Source organism: Eubalaena glacialis, chromosome 4, assembly GCF_028564815.1.
Source record: "Eubalaena glacialis isolate mEubGla1 chromosome 4, mEubGla1.1.hap2.+ XY, whole genome shotgun sequence".
NCBI lineage: Eukaryota > Metazoa > Chordata > Mammalia > Artiodactyla > Balaenidae > Eubalaena > Eubalaena glacialis.
In genome coordinates, this window is record NC_083719.1 from 106837122 (window position 1) to 106864104 (window position 26983).

General features: G+C 35.0%; 1 protein-coding gene across 1 annotated transcript in view; it reads left to right on the top strand.

Moving 5' to 3' along the window:
- SLC12A2 (solute carrier family 12 member 2) overlaps window positions 1–26983 on the top strand; it is a 106629-nt gene that overhangs the window by 47178 nt on the left and 32468 nt on the right. The window contains exons 8-15 of the mRNA XM_061188120.1: window positions 10047–10174; window positions 10283–10367; window positions 12858–13009; window positions 18170–18277; window positions 19362–19485; window positions 20534–20635; window positions 22466–22621; window positions 23217–23316. Coding sequence (XP_061044103.1) covers window positions 10047–10174; window positions 10283–10367; window positions 12858–13009; window positions 18170–18277; window positions 19362–19485; window positions 20534–20635; window positions 22466–22621; window positions 23217–23316 — 955 coding nt within the window. The remainder of the gene's footprint in view (window positions 1–10046; window positions 10175–10282; window positions 10368–12857; window positions 13010–18169; window positions 18278–19361; window positions 19486–20533; window positions 20636–22465; window positions 22622–23216; window positions 23317–26983) is intronic.

Sequence of the window (26983 nt, forward strand, 5' to 3'; positions counted from 1 at the left end):
GTGTGTCTGTCTTAAATTGACAAAAACTCCTTGTTTTGAAGCCCTAGAAGGAAAAGCCTAGCTTCAGTTCTCCTGAGATGTTTAGCCCAGAGCTACGCATACAGATTTGTGAAAAGATGCAGAATGTACAATAAATCAATGCACGTCTTCCTTCAGAAAGTCTTACTGGAAAAAAATTAGTTGACTAAATTTTGGATCCTAGAGACCTAGTTGATTTACCTTCTGGTGTAAGCTCCTTAATCTAATTGCTGACTGGTAACACCACACCGTCCTTGGAACATATATGAGTAGCACTGGTTCGGCCTATGTCTGACACTGACTTGGCTGGGCAGTTTTCACATAAGAGTTGTTTCCAGGTTCTTACCTTAAGCAAGAACACCTGCCTGCAATAATTTGTACTTACTCATCCTGGGTTGATAGTGTGATGTCTGTTCTGGTTACTAGCACTTATGCCAACTTCTGAAACCAGGCACTAAATGTCTAATCATGATTTCCTGAATTAGGGGAAGAGGTGTCTTTTAGGCATGCCAGAAGTGAAGGTTAGTATTATTAGTTAGATAATTTTCTGTATTTTGTTCTCTCATAAATTGTATTTGTGACATTTCTTCTAATTATGAATGTTTTTTTTACTTAAATTGTTTTTACATTAGAGATTTTTGAATATTTGTTTTTGCCACCTTTATTTCTAAAATTATAGTAGATGGTTACTTCTAAAAATATTCCTAATATGTATTTTCTGTTTATGGCTTTAATTGATTTAAAAATATCTGTAAATATCTGCTAGGCCATATTTTTCATTTCCTTTTTTTCAGATCCATCCTTATCTGGTATAGTAATAATTTATATTGTATTCAAATAGCACATCTGGGCTTATCTCAATCTGAGGTAAATAAATTTAAGTATACTTTGGAATATGACTTTTCCTTTTTAGCAGTTGATACTACTTGGCCTTCCTTTTATTAAGGTAGTATCTGCAGTGAACAGGTTATGTTAATAAACTTGTCAGTTCAAATGACTACCTAATAGGGATATTCATTTTCTCCTTTTTCCTTTTTGATATGAGAAATATCTCCCTTTTGCCAAAGACCGGTGCCTCTGCTGTGATCTAGATCCCATTTCCTTTACTTTCTCAAAGGCATTTATCCTTTGGTAATTTACTTGCTTCCCTGCATCAAAACTGTCAGCTCTGTATAAGCTTACATACTTGCTCTAGTAATTCCCATCCTTGAAAATACTATCTCTGATCTTTTATTCTCCTCCAGTTACCACCTTACTTTCCAGGCCCCTTTCACAGACAAATTTCTCAAATCCTTACCTCCCATTTATTGCTTGTTATTTCAAAAAAAATTCAAACTTACAGACAACTTGAAAAATTAATACAATAAATTCCTTGGAGGCTTCCCTGGTGGTGCAGTGGTTAAGAGTCTGCCTGCCAATGCGGGGCACAAGGGTTCGATCCCTGGTCCAGGAAGATCCCACATGCCAAGTAGCAACTAAACCCGTGCGCCACAACTACTGAGACTGCGCTCTAGAGCCCGCGAGCCACAACTACTGAAGCCCGTGTGCCTAGAGCCCGTGCTCCACGACAAAGAGAAGCCACCACAATGAGAAGCCTGCGTGCCGCAATAAAGAGTAGTCCCTCTTGCCGCAACTAGAGAGAGCCCACGTGCAGCAACGAAGATCCAACACAGCCAAAAAACAAATAAATAAAAATAACTAAATTTATAAAAAAATAAATGAATTCCTTGCACCCTTTACCTACATTCACAAAAAAGAAATTCACACTTTTATGTTCTTTTTTGCCACATTTGTTTTATCACTCATATATCTATTATTACTATGATTGCTAAACCTTTTGAGAGAAGTTGCAGAAATCATGACTTCTTACCTATAAATACTTAAGTGTGTATCTACTAAGGAAAAGGACAGTTCAGGAAGTTTAACTTTGGCATAATGTTATATATAACATATTTTTCATGTACAAATTTTTCCAACTCTTTCTTTCTTTCTTTCTTTTTTTTTATTTGGTTTTGCCGGGTCTTAGTTGCGGCAGGCGGGCTCCTTAGTTGTGACACGTGAACTCTTAGTTGCGGCATGCATGTGGGATCTACCTCTCTGACCAGGGATCGAAACCGGGCCCCCTGCATTGGAAGCACAGAGTCTTAACCACTGCACCACCAGGGAAGTCCCTCCAACTGTTTCTATAAAGGTTATATAGAGACTTTTTTTTCCTGTTCCAGGATCCAGTCCATGATCCTGTATTGCATTCACTTGTCATGTCTCTTCAATCTCCTTTTTTTAAAACTAGTTCTTTACATAATCTTCAATCGCCTTTAATCTGAAACAGTGCCTTAGCCTTTTATTTTTTATTTATTTTTTTAACAGCTTTATTGGAGTATAATTGCTTTACAATGTTGTGTTAGTCTCTGCTGTATAACAAAGTGAATCAGCTATATGCATACATATATCCCGATATCCCCTCCCTCTTGCTCCTCCCTCCCCACCTCCTAATTCCACCCTTCTAGGTGGTCACAAAGCACAGAGCTGATCTCCCTGTGCTATGCAGCTGCTTCACACTAGCTATCTATTTTACATTTGGTAGTGTGTATATGTCCATGCTACTCTCTCACTTCATCCCAGCTTACCCATCCCCCTCCTCGTGTCCTCAAGTCCATTCTCTACGTCTGCATCTTTATTCCTGTCCTGCCCCTGGGTTCTTCAGAACCATTTTTTTTTTTTAGATTCCATATATATGTGTTAGCATACAGTACTTGTTTTTCTCATTCTGACTTACTTCACTCTGTATGACAGACTCTAGGTCCATCCACCTCACTACAAATAACTCAATTTCGTTTCTTTTTATGGCGAATAATATTCCATTGTATATATGTGCTACATCTTCTTTATCCATTCATCTATCGATGGACATTTAGGTTGCTTCCATGTCCTGGCTATTGTAAATAGTGCTACAATGAACATTGTGGTACATGACTCTTTTTGAATTATGGTTTTCTCAGGGTATATGCCCAGTAGTGGGATTGCTGGGTGGTATGGTAGTTCTATTTTTAGTTTTTTAAGGAACCTCCACACTGTTCTCCATAGTGGCTGTATCAATTTACATTCCCACCAACAGTGCAAGAGGGTTCCCTTTTCTCCACACCCTCTCCAGCATTTATTGTTTGTAGATTTTTTGATGATGGCCATTCTGACGGGTGTGAGGTGATACCTCATTGTAGTTTTGATCTGCATTTCTCTAATGATTAGTGATGTTGAGTATCCTTTCATGTGTTTGTTAGCAATCTGTATATCTTCTTTGCAGAAATGTCTATTTAGGTCTTTTGCCCATTTTTGGATTGGGTTGTTTGTTTTTTTGATATGGAGCTGCATGAGCTGCTTGTAAATTTTAGAGATTAATCCTTTGTCAGTTGCTTCGTTTGCAAATATTTTCTTCCATTCTGAGGGTTGTCTTTTCGGCTTGTTTATAGTTTCCTTTGCTGTGCAAAAGCTTTTAAGTTTCATTAGGTCCCATTTGTTTATTTTTGTTTTTATTTCCATTTCTCTAGGAGATAGGTCAAAAAGGATCTTGTGATTTATGTCATAGAGTGTTCTGCCTATGTTTTCCTCTTAAGAGTTTGATAGTGTCTGGCCTTATTACATTTAGGTCTTTAATCCATTTTGAGTTTATTTTTATGTATGGTGTTCGGGAGTGTTCTAATTTCATTCTTTTACATGTAGGTCTCCAGTTTTCCCAGCACCACTTATTGAAGAGGCTGTCTTTTCTCCATTGAATATTCTTGCCTCCTTTTTCAAAAATAAGGTGGCCATATGTGCGTGGGTTTATCTCTGGGCTTTCTATCCTGTTGCATTGATCTATATTTCTCTTTTTATGCCAGTACCATACTGTCTTGATTACTGTAGTTTCGTAGTATATTCTGAAGTCAGGGAGTCTGATTCCTCCAGCTCCGTTTTTCTTTCTCAAGATTGCTTTGGCTCTTCGGGGTCTTCTGTGTTTCTATACAAATTGTGAAATTTTTTGTTCTAGTACTGTGAAAAATGCCATTGTTAGTTTGATAGGGATTGCATTGAATCTGTAGATTGCTTTGGGTAGTATAGTCATTTTCACAATGTTGATTCTTCCAATCCAAGAACATGGTATACCTCTCCATCTGTTTGTATCATCTTTAATTTCTTTCATCAGTGTCTTATAGTTTTCTGCATACAGGTCTTTTTTCTCCCTAGGTAGATTTATTCCTAGGTATTTTATTCTTTTGGTTGCAGTGGTAACTGGGAGTGTTTCCTTAATTTCTCTTTCAGATTCTTCATCATTAGTGTATAGGAATGCAGGAGATTTCTGTACATTAATTTTGTATCCTGCTACTCTACCAAATTCATTGATTAGCTCTAGTGGTTTTCTGGTAGCATCTTTATGATTCTCTAGGTATAGTATCATGTCATCTGTAAACAGTGACAGTTTTACTTCTTCTTTTCCAATTTGGATTCCGTTTATTTCTTTTTCTTCTCTGATTGCTGTGGCTAAAATTTCCAAATCTATGTTGAATAATAGTGGTGAGAGTGGGCAACCTTGTCTTGTTCCTGATCTTCGAGGAAGTGGTTTCAGTTTTTCACCATTGAGAACGATGTTGGCTGTGGGTTTGTCATGTGTAGCCTTTATTATGTTGAGATAAGTTCCCTCTGTGCTTACTTTCTGGAGAGTTTTTATCCTAAATAGGTGTTGAATTTGTCGAAAGCTTTTTCTGCGTCTATTTAGATGATCATATGGTTTTTATCCTTCAATTTGTTAATATGGTGTATCACATTGATTGATTTGCATGTATTGAAGAATCCTTACATTCTTGGGAGAAACCCCACTTGATCATGGTGTATGATCCTTTTAATGTGCTGTTGGATTCTGTTTGCTAGTATTTTGTTGAGGATTTTTGCATCTATGTTCATCAGTGATATTGGCCTGTAGATCTTTTTCTTTGTGACATCTTTGTCTGGTTTTGGTATCAGGGTGATGGTGGCCTTGTAGAATGAGTTTGGGAGTGTTCCTCCCTCTTCTGTATTTTGGAAGAGTTTGAGAAGGATAGGTGTTAGTTCTTCTCTAAACGTTTGATAGAATTCGCCTGTGAAGCCATCTGTTCCTGGGCTTTTGTTTGTTGGAAGATTTTTAATCACAGTCTCAATTTCAGTGCTTGTGATTGGTCTGTTCATATTTTCTATTTCTTCCAGGTTCAGTCTCGGAAGGTTGTGCATTTCTAAGAATTTATCCATTTCTTTCAGGTTGTCCATTTTATTGGCATATAGTTGCTTGTAGTAATCTCTCATGATCCTTTGTATTTCTGCAGTGTCATTTGTTACTTTTCCTTTTTCATTTCTAATTCTGTTGATTTGAGTCTTCTCCCTTTTTTTCCTGATGAGTCTGGCTAATGGTTTATCAATTTTGTTTATCTTCTCAAAGAACCAGCTTTTAGTTTTATTGATCTTTGCTATTGTTTCCTTCATTTCTCTTTCATTTATTTCTGATCTGATCTTTATTATTTCTTTCCTTCTGCTACCTTTGGGGCTTTTTTGTTCTTCTTTCTCTAACTGCTTTAAGTGTGAGGTTAGGTTGTTTATTTGAGATGTTTCTTGTTTCTTGAGGTAGGATTGTATTGCTATAAACTTCCCTCTTAGAACTGCTTTTGCTGCATCCCATATGTTTTGCATTGTCGTGTTTTCATTGTCATTTGTTTCTAGGTAGTTTTTTGATTTCCTCTTTGATTTCTTCAGTGATCTCTTGGTAGTGTATTGTTTAGCCTCCATGTGTTTGTATTTTTAACAGTTTTTTTCCTGCAATTGATATCTAGTCTTATAGCATTGTGGTCAGAAAAGATACTTGATATGATTTCATTTTTCTTAAATTTACCAAGGCTTGATTTGTGACCCAAGATATGGTGTATCCTGGAGAATGTTTCATGAGCTCTTGAGAAGAAAGTGTATTCTGTTGTTTTGGGATGGAATGTCCTATAAATATCAATTAAGTCCATCTTGTTTAATGTGTCATTTAAAACTTGTGTTTGCTTATTTATTTTCATTTTGGATGAGCAGTCCACTGGTGAAAGTGGGGTGTTAAAGTCCCCTACTAGGATTGTGTTACTGTCAATTTCCCCTTTTATGGCTGTTGGTATTTGCCTTATGTATTGAGGTGCTCCTATGTTGGGTGTATAAATATTTACAATTTTTATATCTTCTTCTTGGATTGATCCCTTGATCATTATGTAGTGTCCTCCTTGTCTCTTGTAATAGGCTTTATTTTAAAGTCTATTTTGTCTGATATGAGAATTGCTACTCCAGCTTTCTTTTGATTTCCATTTGCATAGAATATCTTTTTCTATCCCCTCACTTTCAGTCTGTATGTGTCCCCAGGTCTGAAGTGGGTCTCTTGTAGACAGCATATATAAGGGTCTTGTTTTTGTATCCATTCAGCGAGCCTGTGTCTTTTGGTTGGAGCATTGAATCCTTTTACATTCAAGGTAATTATTGATATGTAGGTTCCTATTACCATTTCTTAATTGTTTTGGTTTTGTTTTTATAGGTCTTTTCCTTCTCTTGTGTTTCTTGCCTAGAAAAGTTCCTTTCGCATTTGTTGTAAATCTGGTTTGGTGGTGCTGAATTCTGTTAGCTTTTGCTTGTCTGTAAAGGTTTTAATTTCTTCATGGAATCTGAATGAGATCCTTGCTGGGTAGAGTATTCTTGTTTGTAGGTTTTTCCCTTTCATCACTTTAAATATGTCCTGCCACTCCTTTCTGGCTTGCAGAGTTTCTGCTGAAAGATCAGCTGTTAACCTTATGTGGATTCCCTTGTATGTTATTTGTTGCATTTCCCTTGCTGCTTTTAATATATTTTCTTTGTAGTTAATTTTTGATAGTTTTATTAATATGTGTCTTGGCATGTTTCTCTTTGGGTTTATCCTGTATGGTACTCTCAGTGCTTCCTGGACTTGATTGACTGTTTCCTTTCCCATGTTAGGGAAGTTTTCAACTATAATCTCTTCAAATATTTTCTCAGACCCTTTCTTTTTCTCTTCTTCTTCTGGGACCCCTATAATTTGAATGTTGCTGTGTTTAATGTTGTCCCAGAGGCCTCTGAGACTGTCCTCAATTCTTTTCATTCTTTTTTCTTTTTTCTGCTCCCTGGCAGTTATTTCCACCATTTTATCTTCCAGCTCACTTATCTGTTCTTCTGCCTCAGTTATTCTATTGATTCCTTCTAGAGTATTTTTAATTTCAGTTATTGTGTTGTTCATCACTGTTTGTTTGCTCTTTAGTTCTTCTAGATCCTTGTTAAATGTTTCTTGTATTTTCTCCATTCTGTTTCCGAGATTTTGGGTCATCTTTACTATCATTACTCTGAATTCTTTTTTCAGGTAGGTTGCCTATTTCGTCTTCATTTATTTGGTCTTGTAGGTTTTTACCTTGCTCCTTCATCTGTAACATATTTTTTTGTCGTTTCTTTTTCTTTTTTTGATGGGTGGGGCTGTATTCCTGTCTTACTGGTTGTTTGGCCTGAGGCATCCAGCACTGGAGTTTGCAGGCAGTTGGATAGAGCTGGTTCTTGGTGCTGAGATTAGGACCTCTGGGAGGCCTCACTCTAATTAATATTGCCTGGGATCATAGGTTCTCTGTTAGTCCAGTGGTTTGGACTCAAAGCTCCCACCACAAGAGCTCGGGCCCGACCTTCGGCCTGGGAACCAAGATCCCGCAAGCCGGTCACTGGGGGTTCCTCCCGTCCCCTTAGGTGTCCATGGTCCCCCACTGGTGCCTGGTAGGTTCCCTAGTTGTGCAGATACATGATTTCCTCATCCTCTTGGTCCGCCATCTTGACTCCGCCCCACAGCCTTTTATTTTTCTTTCCCTACATTGACATTCTTCAAGAGTACAGGCCATTTGTTTTTTTAGAAAGTCCCTCCAGTTGGTTTTGTTTGATTTCCATAGATTCACTTGTTCACTTTTGCCGAGAACACTACATGAAGAGTGTGTCTTTAGAGCCTCACATCAGGAGACTTACATGATGTCAGTTTTCCCCATCACTGATGGTATTAAATTTCATGACTTGGTGAAAGTGCTACCTGAGAGTTTTATCTGTTGTTAGGTTGCCACTTTCTTCTTTGTAATTAATAAGTAGTTTGTGGAGAGGTACTTTGAGACTGTGTGTAACTTATTCCCCATGTTACTTTCACCAAATGGTCTTATTTCATTTATTCTCAACCCCTATTAACTGGCTTCTGTCTGTCATGGTCACGATAACATGTTGCTAGATACAGCGTGCAGTTTTTTAGTCTTCTGACTCTCAGCAACATTATATTTAGTTGTCCCATTCTCCTTGAAATACTTTTCTTGTTTTATTTGATGTCAGACACTGTGTTCTAGTGAGTTCTTTTCTACCTAATTCACTGGTCACTATATCTGTTACTCCTGTTACCCCTTCTCTTCTTTCCATCCTCTGAATGTCAGAGTTGCACAGAGTGTTGTCCTGTGTCTTCTAACTGTATTCTTTCCTTTGGCAATATCTTTTCTCATGGCTCAAAATGCTCTCAAGAGATTCACATGTTTCTATTCCTGCATCTCTCCTTTAAACTCCAGATATAGGTATACATTCAATTGTTTATTTGATGTCCCTCCTACCTAACCGTTCTCAGACCTCTCCATCCTAGTAAGTTAAAGAAACCAGGATCTCAGTGTTTTCTACTTGCCCTCTTACTTACTAATGCTTCTCTAATCAGTACATTATTCTCCCATCACTAGATTGAACCACTGCAGTACCTCCTAATTGGTCTCCCTGCTTCAGATGCTGGTGCTTTCAGTCCATTGTCCATGCAGCATCCACATAAGCATCATGTCAGTTGTGTGGTTCTACGCCCACCTTGGCATAGGAGAAAATCTAAACTCCTATAAAATTAAAATTTTGCATAATCTCACCTCTGCTGATCCCTTCCATCTCATTTCATCTCCCCCTTACTGTGAGGGCTTTGCATTCTTTTAGTTCTGTGAGAGCTCTGCATTCTTTTAGTTCTTCAAAAGAGCTAAATTTTTTCCTGCCTCAGGGCCTTTCTACATGTTGCTGGTTATTCCTGGTGTACTCTTTCTCCTGGAACATCACATGGCTGATTCCTGCTCAATAAAGTCTCAGCTTAAGTGTTAGCTCCTTAGTTGTATCTGTTTAGCCTTCTGTAACCACATTGAATTAGATTGTCTCTCTTTCATTATTTATCACAACACTCTGTTTCCATCAGTACATTTACTGCTATTTGCAGTGACCTTTTTCTTAACTTATTTTGTAGCTCCTCATTGATACTCTTAAGTTCCATGAAGGTAGCTTGTTGCTGTTGGATCTCTCAGTACTTTGAAATACTGGATGGCTCCAGTACAGAACCTGGCACATGGTGTATACGCAAATATTGGATGGATGGATGGATGGATGGATGGATGACCGTTAATTGGTTGTTGCAGTGTCAGGGCCTATCAGAATAGATGGAAACAGCAGGACTAGTTGAAGCTTTCATTATTGTTGAAATGGAAAGGACCTTTACCTGGTTTGTCTTAGCTACAAATTATCTGGATGCCTGATGAATAGCCTCAAAAGTCAAACAAGTCACCACTAGGAAATAGAGAAAGCTGTACAGATAGATAAAATATAAGCTGGATGTAAGGAAAAAAGTGGTTCCAGGTTAGTTTTATGTCCCTTTTGTTCTTCTGCCTGCTTTCTTGCTTCTTTGACCTCTTGGAGAGATAACAATCAAGTTAGAGGTGCTTGAAACATAATTAGTAAGGTATAAAAAATAGTGGGGCATGAACCAGGTCAAATCATTTTGAATGTAAACCGTTTCCCTCATATAAGAAAAGAGAAACACCAGTACATACTTGAATTAGGAAATATTCAAGAATTTACCAGTTACTTGAACTGAAGAAAAGTCAGGGGTCTTAGATAAACACTTATTCTTAACCTAAATTATCATGGTCTAATCTGCTATCCATTAGTTGCCAAAAATATTTTGTTCTCTACAGCTGAAATATTTAATGAGAACTTTGGGCCAGATTTTCGGGAGGAAGAGACCTTTTTTTCTGTGTTTGCCATCTTTTTTCCTGCCGCAACTGGTATTCTGGCTGGAGCAAATATCTCAGGTGATCTTGCAGTAAGTATTATAAAGTGCTGTATCGATTTTATACAAAAAGTGATATACATAGTGATATACATATATTTATTTTTAAAGGTAGACTTAAAAAATGTTCTTGTCTTCTAGGATCCTCAGTCAGCCATACCCAAAGGAACACTCTTAGCCATTTTAATTACTACGGTGGTTTACATAGGAATTGCAGTATCTGTAGGTAAATAACCTTACATTTGTTATGTGTTTCAGAAATTTAATGATGTACATACTATAAACATTCATTTTCATGACATTATATTTCTAACTTTTAAATTAAGAAATATTTCAATAAAAAGATGCGAAGTTTTGTATTTTCAAAAATAAGTAAACTAGTGGTGACTCTAGACATTATCTAAGTCACCAAATGCTCTAAGGTTTTTCCTCTAGGATTTCTATTAATTAGGAAGTTAGAAAGTTATATAAAATCTTATCTGCAGATTCTTAAATTTCACTGAGATATATTTACAGAAAATATAATTCATATGTAGAAGTAAATGCATTTTACTTTCTGAGCTTTACAAATTTTGGAATATATTTGTTTATGACTGTTATTTTATATTTTTACGTAATCTTGTTGTATGAAGATTGTTTCAAGGCTGTTAAGAAATACTTGGTATTTTTTACCATAAAACCTAATTTCAATGCACAGGAGATACTACATTGAATGAAAAGTGTTATTAAATTAATGAAAATGGTTTTAAGCCACTTTAGTACATTCATGGAATTATAACATTTTAGAACTTGAAGAAAGGACTTAAGTGGTCAGCGAGTCTCTAAATCTTTTATAGATGAGGAAGTCAAAGGTCAGAGATTTTGTTACCAACCATATAATGGCACTTCCTTAAAAAAATTGTTTTCATGGCAAAGAGGGTTTTGGTGTTTATTTATTTATAAGCAAATAAATAAATAATTTTAAAAGGCTATTTATAATAGGAGGTTCTTAACTGAAACATAGTACAGAAAAAAATTTAATAACTACTGATTTTACATATAATTTGCATACATTGACTGTAGATACTGTCTTGTCTTGAATTTAGTACACATTCATGAAAGTACATAGTTTACCCAGAAAACATGTGTTCTTAAAATGTAAGCATTGTCTTTAATATCTAAATTCTAAAATTCAGGTTTTACAGTTAAAATTTTTAAGCGTACTACAAGAATAAATCTTAGTCTAGTACTAATCAGAAGAGTCACAAACTCCAAATTCATCAACTACAGAATATAAATTTTCCATATATTTGAGTAAGAAAATTTTTATTTTTGCCATATATTCAATCATGTGTTGGGAAGTAATGATGGAACTGTTTTTACAAACTGAGCTGCTAATTTGCATAAATGTAATTTTGAAATTTTACTAAACAAGAGTTAGAAATGCTAATAATATTATCATGGTGGGCTATGTTAACATTTGAAAAAGTAACTCGATTACATTTATCATTGCAATGAATACATAAATTCCTGAAATTCATTTTGAAAAAAGAAAATGAATTAGATTTATAAGCTTATTAGCAAAATATTTTTGTATTCCTCTAAAAGTTTCTAGCATGCTTGTATACAGGGGTCCCCAACCCCCGGGTCGCAGACCGGTACTGGTCCGCTGCCCGTTAGGAACCAGGCCGCACAGCAGGAGGGGAGCGGCATGTGAATGAGCGAAGCTTCATCTGCCACTCCCCATCACCCGTATTACTGCCTGAACCATCCACCACCACCCCACCCCACCCCACCCCTCACCATCCCCACCCCGTCCATGGAAAAATTGTCTTACACGAACCCAGTCCCTGGTGCCAAAAAAATTGGGGACCGCTGTTTATATACATTATACATAAGCTAGCTATGGAAAATTTACTTTTAATTTAAAAAATGATATAACTGATTATGTTTCATGGGAAATAATTTGTTATTGCAGGAAAACATTTCTGTTTTTATCTGACGCTCCAATAATGCTTGCCCTCGTACTCATTTCATTCTGTCTACACTAGGGCAACAGGAGTAGCCCTTTCTCCCTGTTATTCAGTAGCGGAGTCAGTAAAGATCACCTCTACACTAGTAGTTGTGTAACTAGCTCAAGCAGTGGAACCTTTTTTCCCCAGACAATTCTGATGGAGAACATCAAAATATGAAATATAAAAGCATAGCTGCTTTAGGGTTAGATAGGGCTCTCTCTGTTCTGCCCTCAACCTCCAGTGGTTTCAGGAGTACCTTTAAGGAGATGGTTTTGCAAACACTGCTCTGAAAGTTCAAAGAAGAAATTTAAGAATGAAGAACTGTATACAGACTGTCTAGACATTAAAAAAAACTCTTCCTTTCAAAACTTAATTTTTGTTTTATTGTTTAGTTTTTGTTGTAATGCCTGTGATTTTTACCCCATATATGATGAGAAAGCAATGTTAAAGTGCTTCAAAAGTAAGAATATATGAACTCTAAGGAATGGTCATTACTGTTAGTTGTACATCATATGTTATTCCAAATAATTCTTAATACTGGGGACCATGATGCTTTCCAAATTCTGTTCCAGGTGAACCTTTCTTAATTGTAAATACAATGTATGCTATAATAAGCAAGTATATACAGTCAGCACTGTAATTTCTTTATGAGTGTATATAATTTTGAAATGAATGTAAGCATTAGTTTGATTTTTTTGTCCTCATTGTCACTTGTGCTTCAGGTTCTTGTGTCGTTCGGGATGCTACGGGGAACGTTAATGACACTATTGTAACAGAGCTAACAAACTGTACTTCTGCAGCCTGCAAATTAAACTTTGACTTTTCATCTTGCGAAAGCAATCCTTGTTCCTATGGCCTAATGAACAACTTCCAGGTGAGCATCAACTTTATATTATACAGGCATTCTGTGTTCATCTAGAGGTCAGACTGCTATCAACTCTGACCATTCAGAGTATAGCAAAAACTTAGAAGGGAGGATTGTTGTTACTTTATACCCAGATATCAATAAAGACTGTACGCAACTAATTGGGCAAACAGAAAAATACGAAAGAATGAAATCTGAGCCTGTTCAGGGGCAAAAGGGCCCCAGAGGGCAACACTTTTATCATAGGGTATAATATATAGTACATATATATGGTATACTGTTTCAGAAAGCAAGAAAGCATCTCACACATGGTCATATGTGCTGGGTCTATTTTTGGATTCTCTGTTGTGTTCCATTGATCTTTGTGTCTATCCCTCCACCAATGCCATACTTTCTTGATTACTATAGTTGGTTGTAAGTCTTGAAATCGGGTAGCTTGATTCCTCCTACTTTATTCTTTTTCAAAATTGTTTTAGCTATTTTAGTTCCTTTGCTTTTCCAAATAAATTTTAGAATAATCTATGTTTATCTACAAAAAAGTCTTGTTGGAATTTTGATAGGAACTGCATTAAACTTGTACATGAATTTGGGGAGGATTGATAAATTTACTATGTTGAGTGTTCCAACCCATGAGCACTTATGTTTCTCCATTTATTTAGATCTTCTTTAACTTCTTTCATAAGTATTATGTAGTTTTCAGAATATCAATCCTGTACATATTTTGTTAGACTTACATCTAAGTATTTCATTTTTATTTTGAGCAATTTAAATCCATACTAATTGAAATGAGTTCAGTTTTCTAATTTGAGGTTTCTCCATAATTGCTTTATATATGAATGCCCTTTTAAAAAAGTATTGATTAGTATCAGTAGGCTTATTTAATTAGATCTGGCTATCATATAGTGATGCTGTGTTAAACCACTATTGAACAACAGAATAAAATTATTAATGGATGCTTGAAAGTTTGTGAACTATTAAACGTATGAACTGTGTAAAGTTAGTATTACTGCTCAAGTATTTGGAGAATATCAGTTTTATTATTACCTCTATAAGGTACTGAAAGTGAAATGAAATTTTTGTAAAATTTATGGGTTTTAGATAGAAGAGGAAAAGGAATCACTAAAATTTGGAGGATATTTTGAGAGTTGCTTGATAAGCCTCAGGATGCTAGAAATAAAAGAACACAAAGGTATAAATTCAGGAGATTAAAACAAGATATTCTGTGGTAAATTTATAGAATAGATGGTACTGCTAATTCAAAGTGGAAAATAAAAATTTCGCTTCCTAGTGTTTCTCCAGTAATGTGTAAACATAATAAATAATAGTTGAGGATTTAATGTATTGCAGAACATTATATAGACATTTTATGTAGAATCTATGTACTTTACATTAAAATTTTATAACTTAAATATTTAATGCCATTATTTGTATTTTCTTTTGTATAGTTTCAAGCAATTTACTGCACTTTCAGTGGTTAAAAATATTGAACTCAATTATGTAATAGAAGTTTGTTTTTTCTAGTCATAAGACTAGGCAAAATCGTAGGAATGAAAGAAAGTATTCATGTCCAGCTAATTATTCAGGCCAATTCGGACATTGATACTGTGTATGAAAGGCACAGATGTTGGTCTCTGCCCAGTGACTGAAAATGCCAATCAGATTTCTGTGTTGTTGCCTTGAAATACAAAAGTGTGTTGTCTTTATCAAGTCTAAGTATGGACTCATTCAAGCGAAGTGTGAGAGTTTGGTGTACGTAAAGCTGCTTTTCCAATTTAAGTAAATTAAAAAAAAATACTTTGTAAAGCGATACAGAATGGAAAGAAAATCCTGTAAAATTATCAGTTGCTTGTCACTTGGAGAATGAAGAATGGTGACTAGACCATAACTGAGGAGCATGTAAGTGGAGACTCCATCATGAAATCTATACAAAGGCACGCTATATAATACTGTTTTGCATATAGTTGATAAATATATGCTATATAATAGGGTCACTTTATTTTTCTTAAATGTTTAATTTTCTTTAGTTTTATGTTTCTTATATTTCTACACTTTAATGTCCTCTGAAACCTTTGACTCACCACTGCTTAATAAACAAAATGTGAGCTTCTTTGCTATGTCAGAGCCTTTCATACCCAAACTTAAGTCCCACTGCTTCTATCCAGACTGAACTCCAGTCATTACGTGTTTGTATATGTATACATGCACACGCTTACCCTACTCTGTTGCTTTATTTGGTGCTTCACTCTGCTTGGAATGCACTGGCTTTTTCTTTTTATATGTCCAAATCTGTCTGCTCTTCAAACCCAGTTCCATGAACATTTTTTTGAACCCTAAATCGTCAACACACACACATTCCCCACGCAAAATCTCACCATTCGTTTTACTTGCCACTTTTTTTTTTTACCTTTTATTAGACTTTTGTCTTTTATCCCCCCCTTATTAAAGACCAGACCATCTTTTGTTTTTCTTCTTTGTTTCCACTTATATTTTGGATAACACTGATGTTACTATTATTTGAATGCATTTTCATTTACTTGCTACTCATATTTTACCATAAAATGGTGGGAAACACAAAGGTTATTGGATAAAATGTATAACTAGAAAACAGGAAACTTGGCAAATCATAGAAGCATAGTTTCTAGATGCTAAACGTGGAACATTAGTTATCTTAATTCAGAGGTGATGGAAGAAAAGAAAATGAATCTTTTCCTCAAAACATGAAAGGTGAAATGTTATGGTTATATGTAACGTTGCTGGTGTCAGTTTTGGCTTAATCTATCAATGTATCATATTCTTTTTTCTCCCCTTTTTTCTTCATTTACCTCCTGCCTTTGTACTTACTTAACTTTGAAGGCATTACAGACAGACATGGAATTTTGTATTATCTGATAAGTACATATAACAGAAGTCAAGTCTGCTTATTTTTATCTTGGTCCACCTTATCTATCCTTTATAATCTCCTTCCCTAAGGACAGATTTGGCAATGCTAGATAATCTAGCATTAAATAATAACTGTGTAAAAATAGTGATTATGAAAAATGTATCATGTGTGTGTAACTACTAAATTGGTATTAAAAGGCTGAATAGAAAATCATCTTTTCAATGATTTTTTTCTCCCGGAGATTCTCAGAGAAGTCAATGCTAATGTTTCTTAAAACTCTTAAGTATGTTCTTCAGGTTTAAACCTAAATCTTCTGAAAGATGCAGGGAGAGACATTTAAGTGAAACAAGGTGGTTTATGTATACATGAAACCAGACTTAGGTATTATGGCCAGGGATTGTGCCCAGAGCTAGTTTTACATCAGGCTTAATATTAAATTATAGGCAAGTGTTTAATAAACAGCCTAAAACCTGATTTCCTTATCTCCTTGGTCTCAGTTGGCATGTTCTTGGTCAATATAAATGAAAGGTAAATCTCCACTAATGAAGTAATGAATCTAGATGGTGATCATCATTCACTACTGGTAAAATTTATAATGCATAGATCAAGCTGACAGTACCTGCATCCATTAAACAACTCTTCCAAATCAATTTAATATTTTGACAGATTTCAAAGGTTCACAAGGAACAGTGCAATGAAAACCTGTGTACCTACCCTTCATTTGTATTTACTAGTAGTTTATATTTTGCCCCATTTGCCTTATCTTTATATATATATATATATGTATAGTATTTTTCTCCTCAAACATATGAGAATAAATTATAGACATCACAACATGACAATCAGATTGAAGTATTTAAAACATTCTGTACAAGCACGGTAAATTTTCCCACCCAAGTAATTCAGTGTTGATGAAATACTGTTCTCTAAATATATATTCCATATTCATACTTCCTCACTTCTTCCAGTAATGTCCCATATCAATTTTTCTCAGATCTAGGATTCAATCTGGTGTCACAGATGGCCTTTAGTTATTTTAAAATTCTTTAATCTAGAGGAGTTCCCAGCCTGCCTGTTTTAACCTTTCAGGATGTTGACATTTTGAAGAGTCCAGACAATTTATTTTGTGTTGTGCTCCTCTGTTTGGATTTATTTGATTGCCTTCTCATCGTCTAAGTTAGTGATCCATTTTTTTTTAAACTTCATCAGAGGGAAATGTTTGAACATGTACAAAGATAGAGAAAGCAATATAATGTACCTAACATACACATTTTCCAAGTTCATCAGTTATCAGCGCATGGCTAATTTTGTTTTATTTATGACTCCCCACTTACTAGATTATTTAGAGGCAAATCCTGGAGTTAGATCCTTTCAGCTGGATATTTCTACTTTTAGCTTTAATAAATAAGTACTCTTTAAAGACAAACAAAAAACATAACCACAATACCAATCTACTATCTTAACATTAAAAAAAGGAAACAACCTTCCTGACAGAAGTATATCAAACCCCCTTGGAATATTCTTACCAGAAAACTTGTACCTCAGTCTGATCAACTTGTCTAGATCTACCTACCTACCAGTTGACTAGAAATAGAGGTGAGAGGAACAAGTTAAACAAGGCAGTGGAGATTGTCGGCAAAATCCAGAGCGTGGGGTTTCTCTAGGAGAAATGACATAAAAATCATAAAATGTAAAGGAAAGGGTGAGCCTGTAGATTGAAAAAGACTTAAAGAGACGTATCAACCAAATGTAAATGTAATCATTTTGTGGGTCCTGATTTGAACAAACTTAAAAAGCAAGAAAAGAGGAATAATTTGGGGATTTTGAATGTGATTGGGTATTTGATGCTGTTAAGGAATTACCCAGTTTTTAAGCTGTGACAGTGACTTTGTAGTTACAGTTTTTAAAGGTTTTTACGCATTAGAGGTACACACAAACATTTATGCATGAAATTAGATCTGGGGTTTAATTCACAATAATGAAAAGATTGGCCCTGTTGAAACTGAGCGATCGATACTTTGTAGTTCAGTATGCTCTTCTCTCTGCCATTGTGTGTGCCTTTGACATTTTACAAAATAAAAAGTTTTTTTACATTTAGGGCTGGTGGTAAATCAGTTTCAGAAGTTTGTAACGCACGTAACCATTACTACTGTTTATACTGTTATTTTTATCAGATTTCTCCCAGAATTACTACTAGTGTTCTTCATAGGAATAATAAAGGTGAAGTGTTGTGTTCTTTTTTGAATTTTATGTAAGACTTATTTTTCCATTTTTGTCACTTTTTTAAGGTAATGAGCATGGTGTCAGGCTTTGCACCACTAATTTCTGCAGGTATCTTTTCAGCCACTCTTTCTTCTGCATTAGCATCCCTTGTGAGTGCGCCCAAAATATTTCAGGTAAGTATTTTCACGTTAGAAATTTTATTAAAGGGGCAGTTAAGGTAATATATTTCAATATGGGATTTTTAATATTTTTAAATTATTTGTTTACTTCTATCAAGCCCATGTATTGATATTTATATGACATATACAAACACATATATCAAGAGTGGCATATTTAATTTTATGCATATGAATGTGTATGTGTATATATAAACACTTGGCCTATATCTACTCTCAGGGTGTAATTTTTGAGTTGTCTTTCTGGAAGTGGTGATGAATTTTTGCTTTATGGACATACTGTTAGCATAAATTTTCATAATGTCTTACTAAGGATAAAAAGTATAGTCCAAGACCATAAATCAAAAGAATTAAAGTATCTTATTCCTATTAGCATAATGCCAACATTAATGTTTTATTTTATGAATATTTGAATGTCTAATACATGCTATACATTATGTTAGGTACTCAGGATATAATAATAAATGATAGACATTGTCTCCCTTTAATGAGCATTAAATAAACGGCTGATACTGGATAGAAAATACTTTTTATTACTAAAACAAATGAGATATTGATTCTGCAGCTTTGTTCTTAATTTCCTTTGTTCTTTTTGTTTGTTCTTAATTTTTTGTTGTAGCTAGTTAGTACAGTAGAGGTGTAGAATATTTACTAAAATTATTTTCAGTATTGTTTTAAGAAAGGTGATTATGTTTTATAATTAGGATTTTCATTTGTTTTGAGTCTAGGATTTGGACTTGGTTTTCTTAAAATAGGTCACACGTCTGTCATACTTCTTAAGGTTCCACATTTCTTCTATGTGTATGCCTGCTCCTTTGACTCTTTATTCATGTAAGAATTTCAGTCTGGGGTGGAATAAAATGGATAAAAACTTCAGTGTATTCTAAACCTCCTGTCTTTCTGATGCTAGAAATGTTTGAATCTCCTTTACAGTTTGTAGGTGAAGCAGCGCGAGGGGAAAGAAAGAGGACCAAGAATTAGAAACTTGGGTTCCATTCCTGATTAACCTATTGTAACTGTAAGCAGATCTGTATGACTTATTTTGATATATTTCACTTTAATGTTTACATTTCTTCATTAGGCCTTATGTAAGGACAACATCTACCCAGCTTTCCAGATGTTTGCTAAAGGTTATGGGAAAAATAATGAACCTCTTCGTGGCTACATCTTAACATTCTTAATTGCACTTGGATTCATCTTAATTGGTTAGTCTATAAATGTACGCTAATGTAGATTTTGGTGCATTTATAGTATCAGCTGTCAACACTGAATTGTTAAATTATAAACAAAATGTTACTTTGCCTGCAATACTAAGTTAGTTTCTTTTTGATCAAAGGAAAGAGTGTTTAGAAAATAATGCAAATAATAGCACTTGTTAAATATTTGCTAAAATTCTTACCATCACTAATTCTCCATTAGGGCTAGAGGGAACTCTTAGGTTCTTGTCCCTAAAACAAATATGATAATAGCATAAGGAAAAGGATTCCAGTATCTTTCATGAAGGTAGAACCTCCGCCCATCTTCTTTTTGGTACTGTTGCCTCTGATCGTAAGGAAGCTAATGGGTCTTTCACTGCTAAAGAAGACCTTGGACTTTTATTAAAAGGCTGATTATACTACTGGAAACTAACTCTCATGTGATATTTAAGAATGTATTTGGTTAAGTTTCCTATGATCCAACAGTTCTTTTTAGGGGTTTTTACCCTATAGAAACTCACATATATAAGAATATTCTTAGTGTCATTAATTATAATAGTGATAAATGGAAGCAACCTGAGTACCTATCAACAGAAGAGTGAAGCTGCAGAATAATATTCAGCAGTAAAAAAGTGAATAAACTTGGTTTTCATATATTAATATGGATGAATTTCAAATATAATAAATGTAAAAATAACAAATTGCAGAATGATAATATAGTATGATATAATTTACGTAACTTTTAAAACACCCAGAACAGTGCTACACAATGCTTATGGACCATATATGTGTGTAGTAAAACGAAGTAATGTCACTGGAAAGAATATTCCAACTTTGATGAGTTGAGGTATAAAGGGGGCTTCTACTGTGTGCATAAGGTATGATTTCTGAAAATTAAAGTATATGAAGTATATATGGCAAAATTCATTAAATCTGGTTTGTGGATGTAGGAGTATTCATTATGCTGTTATCTAAAGGTTTGAAATAATTCATAGTTTTGAAGAGTTAAAAAAAGGTCTAATATGTCAGTTAAATACGCTTCATGTTTCTTTTGCAGCTGAACTGAATGTCATTGCTCCAATTATCTCTAACTTCTTCCTTGCATCGTATGCGTTGATCAATTTTTCAGTATTTCATGCATCACTTGCAAAATCTCCAGGTGACTTTACGTCTTTTTAAAAGTTCTGTAAATGTGGTAATGTCTGATTTTAGAGAAAATGAAACTTTATATATAAATTTATTTATTTTATTTATTTATTTTTGGCTGTGTTGGGTCTCTGTTGCTTTCTCTAGTTGCAGCGAGCAGGGCCTACTCTTCGTTGCGGTGCATGAGCTTCTCATTGCAGTGGCTTCTCTTGTTCCGGAGCACGGGCTCTAGGCACGTGGGCTTCAGTAGTTGTAGCGCGTGAGCTCAGTAGTTGTAGCTCGCTTGCTCTAGAGCGCAGGCTCAGTAGTGGTGGCGCACAGGCTTAGTTGCTCCGCGGCATGTGAGATCTTCCTGGACCAGGGCTCGAACTTGTGTCCCCTGCATTGGCAGGCGGATTCTTAACCACTGCGCCACTAGGGAAGCCCAAGAAAACAAAACTTTAACACATTTTAAAAGATGGCATGTGGAGAATTAGCTCACTAGTGCTTCACTCTGCCTTTATAGTTGAGTCAAATTGAGTCTTCAAAGATCTCTTTATCATGAAGTTTATTGCTACATAATGCCTGTTTCTTGTCTTCAAAGAATTTAAAATAGCATTAATTTTAAATTCTGACACTGTGAAAGAATTACTTTGCTTTTTTCTGTTTTTATTATTTATTTAGCTGATTGCTATTTCAGTTCTAAGAACATTATTATGACATAGTTAACCTATCCAGGAATATTTTTAACACAATGAGTTCTGTGGAGTTCTAATATAAGGGGTCTTTATCAACTGAAAAATTACTCCATATACATTTTTTATGGGTTTTGTTATAAACCATGATAGCAACTGGACATCAGAGAAGGAAATAAGGAACAAAAGCACTGTTCCTTCTAAGGGTCTAAAAGTTTCTCAGAAAAGGAAAGATAAAGTATGGGAACTTAGGACACAAACATCTTAGCTTCAGTTTTTACTTTAAGAATATAAATTTTAGAGGTGGGTATGGGTGTGGCTATAAAAGGGCAGCACAAGGGATCCTTGTGTTGGACTTTTCCTTATCTTTACTGTATTAATATTTTAGTTGTGATATCGTGATAGCATTTTGCAAGATGTTATCATTGGGAGAAACTAGGTAAAGGGTCCCCAGAATCTCTGTGTATTATTTCTTACAACTTTGTGTGAATCTGCAGTTATCTCAAAATTAAAAGTTTAATTTTAGAAAAGAATATAAATTTTATTGAAATGATTTAAAAATAGTATTTTGGGCTCTGGAATTACCTATGAATGAAAATTTTAAAACACGGTCTTCAACAGTTTTTCGAGTGAGCTTATTAATTCATAAATACTTCCCCAAATGGGAAGGTATGTTTCTATAGTCAACTCACAGTTTTTCTAGCAAGTAGGTGAATTTTTTAATGATTCTGAAGAACAGTTTGTTTGAATTGTTTTATACATTCATTAGGATATAGATGTGTCTCCTGCTAAAACACAGAAAATAAAACCGCACTATTAAGGACTCAATTTGAAACATAATTTTTTAATCTTCTCTAGTTTTTAGCATTCACTGGGGTAGGTTGATTTATACTTTTTTGGTAAGGAATTTTTTGAATACAGAACTAGTAAGATAGGGTAATGTGGACATAAATAGATGTGCCCACTTCATGGCGGTCAAGAATCATGATGTTGTGATCAGTAATGGTCTATGACTTCACTGTTATAATTAGCCTTATAGTTCACATTTAAAGACCTTTTAGTGTAGCAGCCGCAGAGAAATTTATTTTGTGCATACGTATGTACCACTGTCTAAAGCAGATGAGGTATCCAAGTGACTTTTATTTATCTATTTTGTTTGTTATTGTTAGGATGGCGCCCTGCCTTCAAATACTACAACATGTGGATATCACTACTTGGAGCAATTCTTTGTTGCATAGTGATGTTTGTCATTAACTGGTGGGCTGCATTGCTAACGTATGTGATAGTTCTTGGACTTTACATTTATGTTACCTACAAAAAACCAGGTAATTACATTTTGTAATCCAAGTATGAGAGAATGAGGTTTTGGATTAGAATGGTGGCTTTAGAAATGAAATGGACAAAGAAGATACTGTTTTAACCATCTCAGAAACAATTATTTCTCTAATATGCTTATTAAGTCTCTAAAGTAACAAATGTCTAAAATCACCATTTGTGTCCAGACTGTTTTTTTATTCAGTAAGAGGTAAAATTTGCCTGTTCAAATAACTTAAACTGTTCAGTACTATAAATAGTACTTTATAACAATCATAGATCTGCCTCTTTCCTTTTAGACCTTTGGCTATATAAGCAGTAAGTTTTAAATGTTTTCTTTATTTGTAAAAGGCTCATTTTGAGTTGCACGCACAGCGTGTCTGCAGCCCTATCATCCCAGTCTTTTCTAAGTTGTACTTTTTTAAAAAAATGTAATTGTAGTTCAGGTTAGCATTGTCTTAATTTCATGCTATGAACTTGAACTATTGAAAGTCCTGAGTACAGTAGTTTATTTTAGCAATTGACTTTTTAAATGTGAAAGTACTTGTTATTGATGACTTGTTACAACCGGTATTAAGCTGCTGCATGAATACTGTCTTCCCACAGATGTGAACTGGGGATCCTCCACACAAGCCCTGACTTACCTGAATGCACTGCAGCATTCGATTCGTCTTTCTGGAGTGGAAGACCATGTGAAGAACTTCAGGTAAGTCATAAGGTAACATAGAAACATTTTGTCTTAGGTGGCAATCAGTTCTTCCTTTATTGTTCAGTAACATTTTCATATGCTGATATTTCATGAAAATTTCTCTAAAAGAATAGGGTATTGTTTCTTGTTTTGGTTTGATTTGAGCAGTTTATTCAAAAACAAGGTTGAGGTTTCTTGTTATCAAAATTTTACAAAGAGATAAATTATCATCTACCCTGCAAAAATGTTGTGAAAGTTTTGGCGGTCTCTCATTTGAAAACTTTTAAATAGTAGGTATCATAAAGTAAACTTTTTTTCCCCCTCTGTGGCCATTTTTTTTCCCCTCTGTGGCCTCAGTAGTTATATAACTACTGAGGATGAAATTCATAAAAATCCCCTTTTTGCAATTTTACTAAGGCAGTAAATATTTTCATGTTAGTGGCTTCATTCTCATTGTGGTACTGGAAACCAGTTTTAGTGATAAAGAATCAATGCCTTAGAGTGAAGAGTATTTCTTACTTTCTTCAATAAATTACTTTATATTTTATCTTATAATAGTTTATCAGTTATCATTTTAAAAACTATTCCTTAATTTAACATGCTTCTAATAATTGATGAGATTCAGTTACTAAAGCACTGTTGTAAATCCAGGAGTATTGTTTATTTATATAGATTCTTAGAAATTGTATATTATTACTTGTACCAAGCTAAAAGTAGGCTTGTCATTTTTAGACAATAGATAATTAGACAGCCATTCTCATACTGTTCATGTAAGCCTGGTTCTGAACAGGTGACTTTCTGCAGTCGTGAGTAATCACTTCTCACTGGCTTCTGCACAGTAATCACAGAAATAAATTCCTTGTTTCAGTAAACCAAAAGGCAAAATCTTTTTTAAAGAAAACTTCCAGAGTGGATACGTGCCAGAAAAGAAGTGCTCTACCAAATTTCTCCCTGGAAGAAACATCTTTGTATATCTTTTTGTTAACTCTTTGGGTTCTCCCCCCGCTCTGCCGCCAACTTTCTTCTAGAATGAAAGTTTTCCAGAGACCACAGATCTTCAGCTTTGGAGTAGAGAGAAACTGGAAAAAGAAAAAGAAATGAGAGCCCTGGGAGGAAAACTTTAAATGCAGCACATTTTGAACATTTTGACTAGTTGATGCCAAATATGGCAGAAAATAGAAATCATTCCTTTATGTAAAAAGTTGTATTCCAGAACTGAGAGTATGACCAAGAGTCAGAGTTAATTTGCCATTAATAAAAAACTGTTGCTTTGGCTTATTATAGTAATGGGGAAATTTTAAAAAATTTTATTCTAATAAGTGTTTTAAAATTTTTATCAGAATTATACATGAACATAGTTTAAAGAGGAAAAACTTAGGTTTGTCATGAAAATTAGCAATTGCCCCACTTCTCAAATCCCTGTTTCTCTCATGCCATAGGCAACCACTTTTAACTGAATCGTGTAATATTTACTTCATATTCCCAAAAAGAGTGTGTGTCTTGTTGTATTTTTTGAGTTTTAACTTCAGGCGTTATCTGCTGATTTCTTTCATCCATGTATGCCCACCACACATGTGCACCCTTCCCTTTACCCCACCGTCCCAGGGTATTTTTTATGTCATTATTTTGATTATATTAGACTTGATATTTATATTATGACATTTTAAGCATGATTCAAGAGCTCAGCCATGTAGTAAATTATGATTGCTTTTTTTTCCTGTACAGGCTTTTTGTTTTCTATGTAGGCAATCAATTTTTTTTCCTGTTTAAATTTCTACTTATCACTATCTCAGCGTTCACCAAATTTGCCAAAAGATTTTGTTTTCTTCACTTCATAGTTTCTATTTCCTTGAAGTATCTTTCTCACTATTTCCTGCCTCTTTAATTTGGGTTCTTAGATTTAGCATTGTCTGAAGTATCTGTGATCCTGGGCCAGGGAAGTTCTGCATTGGTGGGTGGGGCTTCTCAGTGAAACCCTTAATGTAGATTAATGTGGCTTTGCTGGTTCTTTAAGAAATTTAAGTCATCTTAAAGGTTTTCTATTTTGATCTGATTAGATTTCTCAGAAAAGAATCTTTTAATCTTCTGCTTGTTGATGAAGTTCTGGCTACCAGAGTTCTGAGAGCCAAGTGGGAAGGCAGCTCAGAGATCTCAGGGTTCAGCGTATAGTAAATGTTCTCCTAACTCCCCTACTTAAAGTAGCTGCTTATGCCCTCAGACCAGAGGTCTCTCTAGCAAATAAGCCCTAGCCTAACAGGATTGGAGAGGGACAGGGACAGCTGCCCATCATAGTGATGGAAATGATTTGGGTTCATCTAGGTGCTTCTTATGCAAACTTTAAATCAGTCCTTCTTATTTTAGTTTCTTTAACATATTACCCCTGCCATTTCCAGAGACATCTATTGCCTCTAAGTCCTAGGCTTTTTGATTCTTAGGTGTAAAATCAGGTGGCTTCACAGTTTTCTCTTATGCTCATTTGTAATTTAGCCTTTTCCTGATTTGTCAAATCCTTTATTTTTCTTCCATCTGCTTTCTGGCTTTCAAAATTTCAATGCTATTGTGTCCTATCCTGTTCTCCATATTTTTGGTGACTTAAAAAATCCCATAATACTATGGAGATTTTTAAGGAGGGAGTAAAGATGAAGGCAGATGTTCATACTCTGTCATTGTTACTAGAAGTAATCCCTAATATATTTTGTTCTATACCTTTCTTTGGAATGATAAAATTACACCCAAATTATGCCTTTGTGGTGTGTTTACTATTTATTGATAGTAAAGATAGGGATTACAAGTTCATTTCCCTCAGTAATAGGTTATTTTAGTAATAGGTTAAACTACCATAACAAAAGGCTGAAAAAATAGTGGCTAAACAAGATAGATATCAGTGTTATGTGATAGTCCAGAGGTAGATGGATATTCATGGCTGGTAAGTAGATTGGCTTCACTTGGTCATTCAAGTTCCACGTTCCTTTTATCTGTCAGTCTGCCATTCCCTAGGATGTGTTTTTCTGTCCATGTGGTCAAAGACATCACACCACCGCCCCCCCCCTCCCCCCCCCCCCCGCCACGGCCTAGCTTATAGGAAAGGGGAAAAAAGTATGGAGGGTGGCCAGCTTCCTTTTTCAAGGACAGGACAAGGAATTAGGGACATCATATGGGCTGGAAATCAGTCATAGGGCCACTTGTAGCTGCTAGGAAGGCTAGGAAATGCAGTGTTTAGCTGGGGAGCCATGTAGCCTGCTAAAGCTCAGGTGGAGAGACTGCACTACCAGCAGTCTGGGCCTTAGAGGAGGACTTTGTATTCGATTGCCCCCAAGCAATTCCCCCAAGCAGAACTGGCTTTTCAGACAGCTTGCTAAAATTCTGAATGAGTTAGTACCATTTTTAGGTCTTTATTCAGGTTTTCCTGCTTATTTTATAAGTATAGTTAGGAACTACCCTAACAATTTAGTAGGTAAGTCAGAATTTTTAGTCTATTTGCTTTTTGTTAAAGTTTGTTTTAATTATACACATTGTTGTGATTCATTTTGCTGTGCAGTAGAAGCTAACACAACATTGTAAAGCAACTCCAATATAACTTAATTTTAAAAAATAAATAATCAAAAATTTAAAAAAAAAAAATTTTTTTCTGAATCTGTTTGAATTTATAAAATGAATACCTGAATTTTTTTTCCTCAAACAAGGT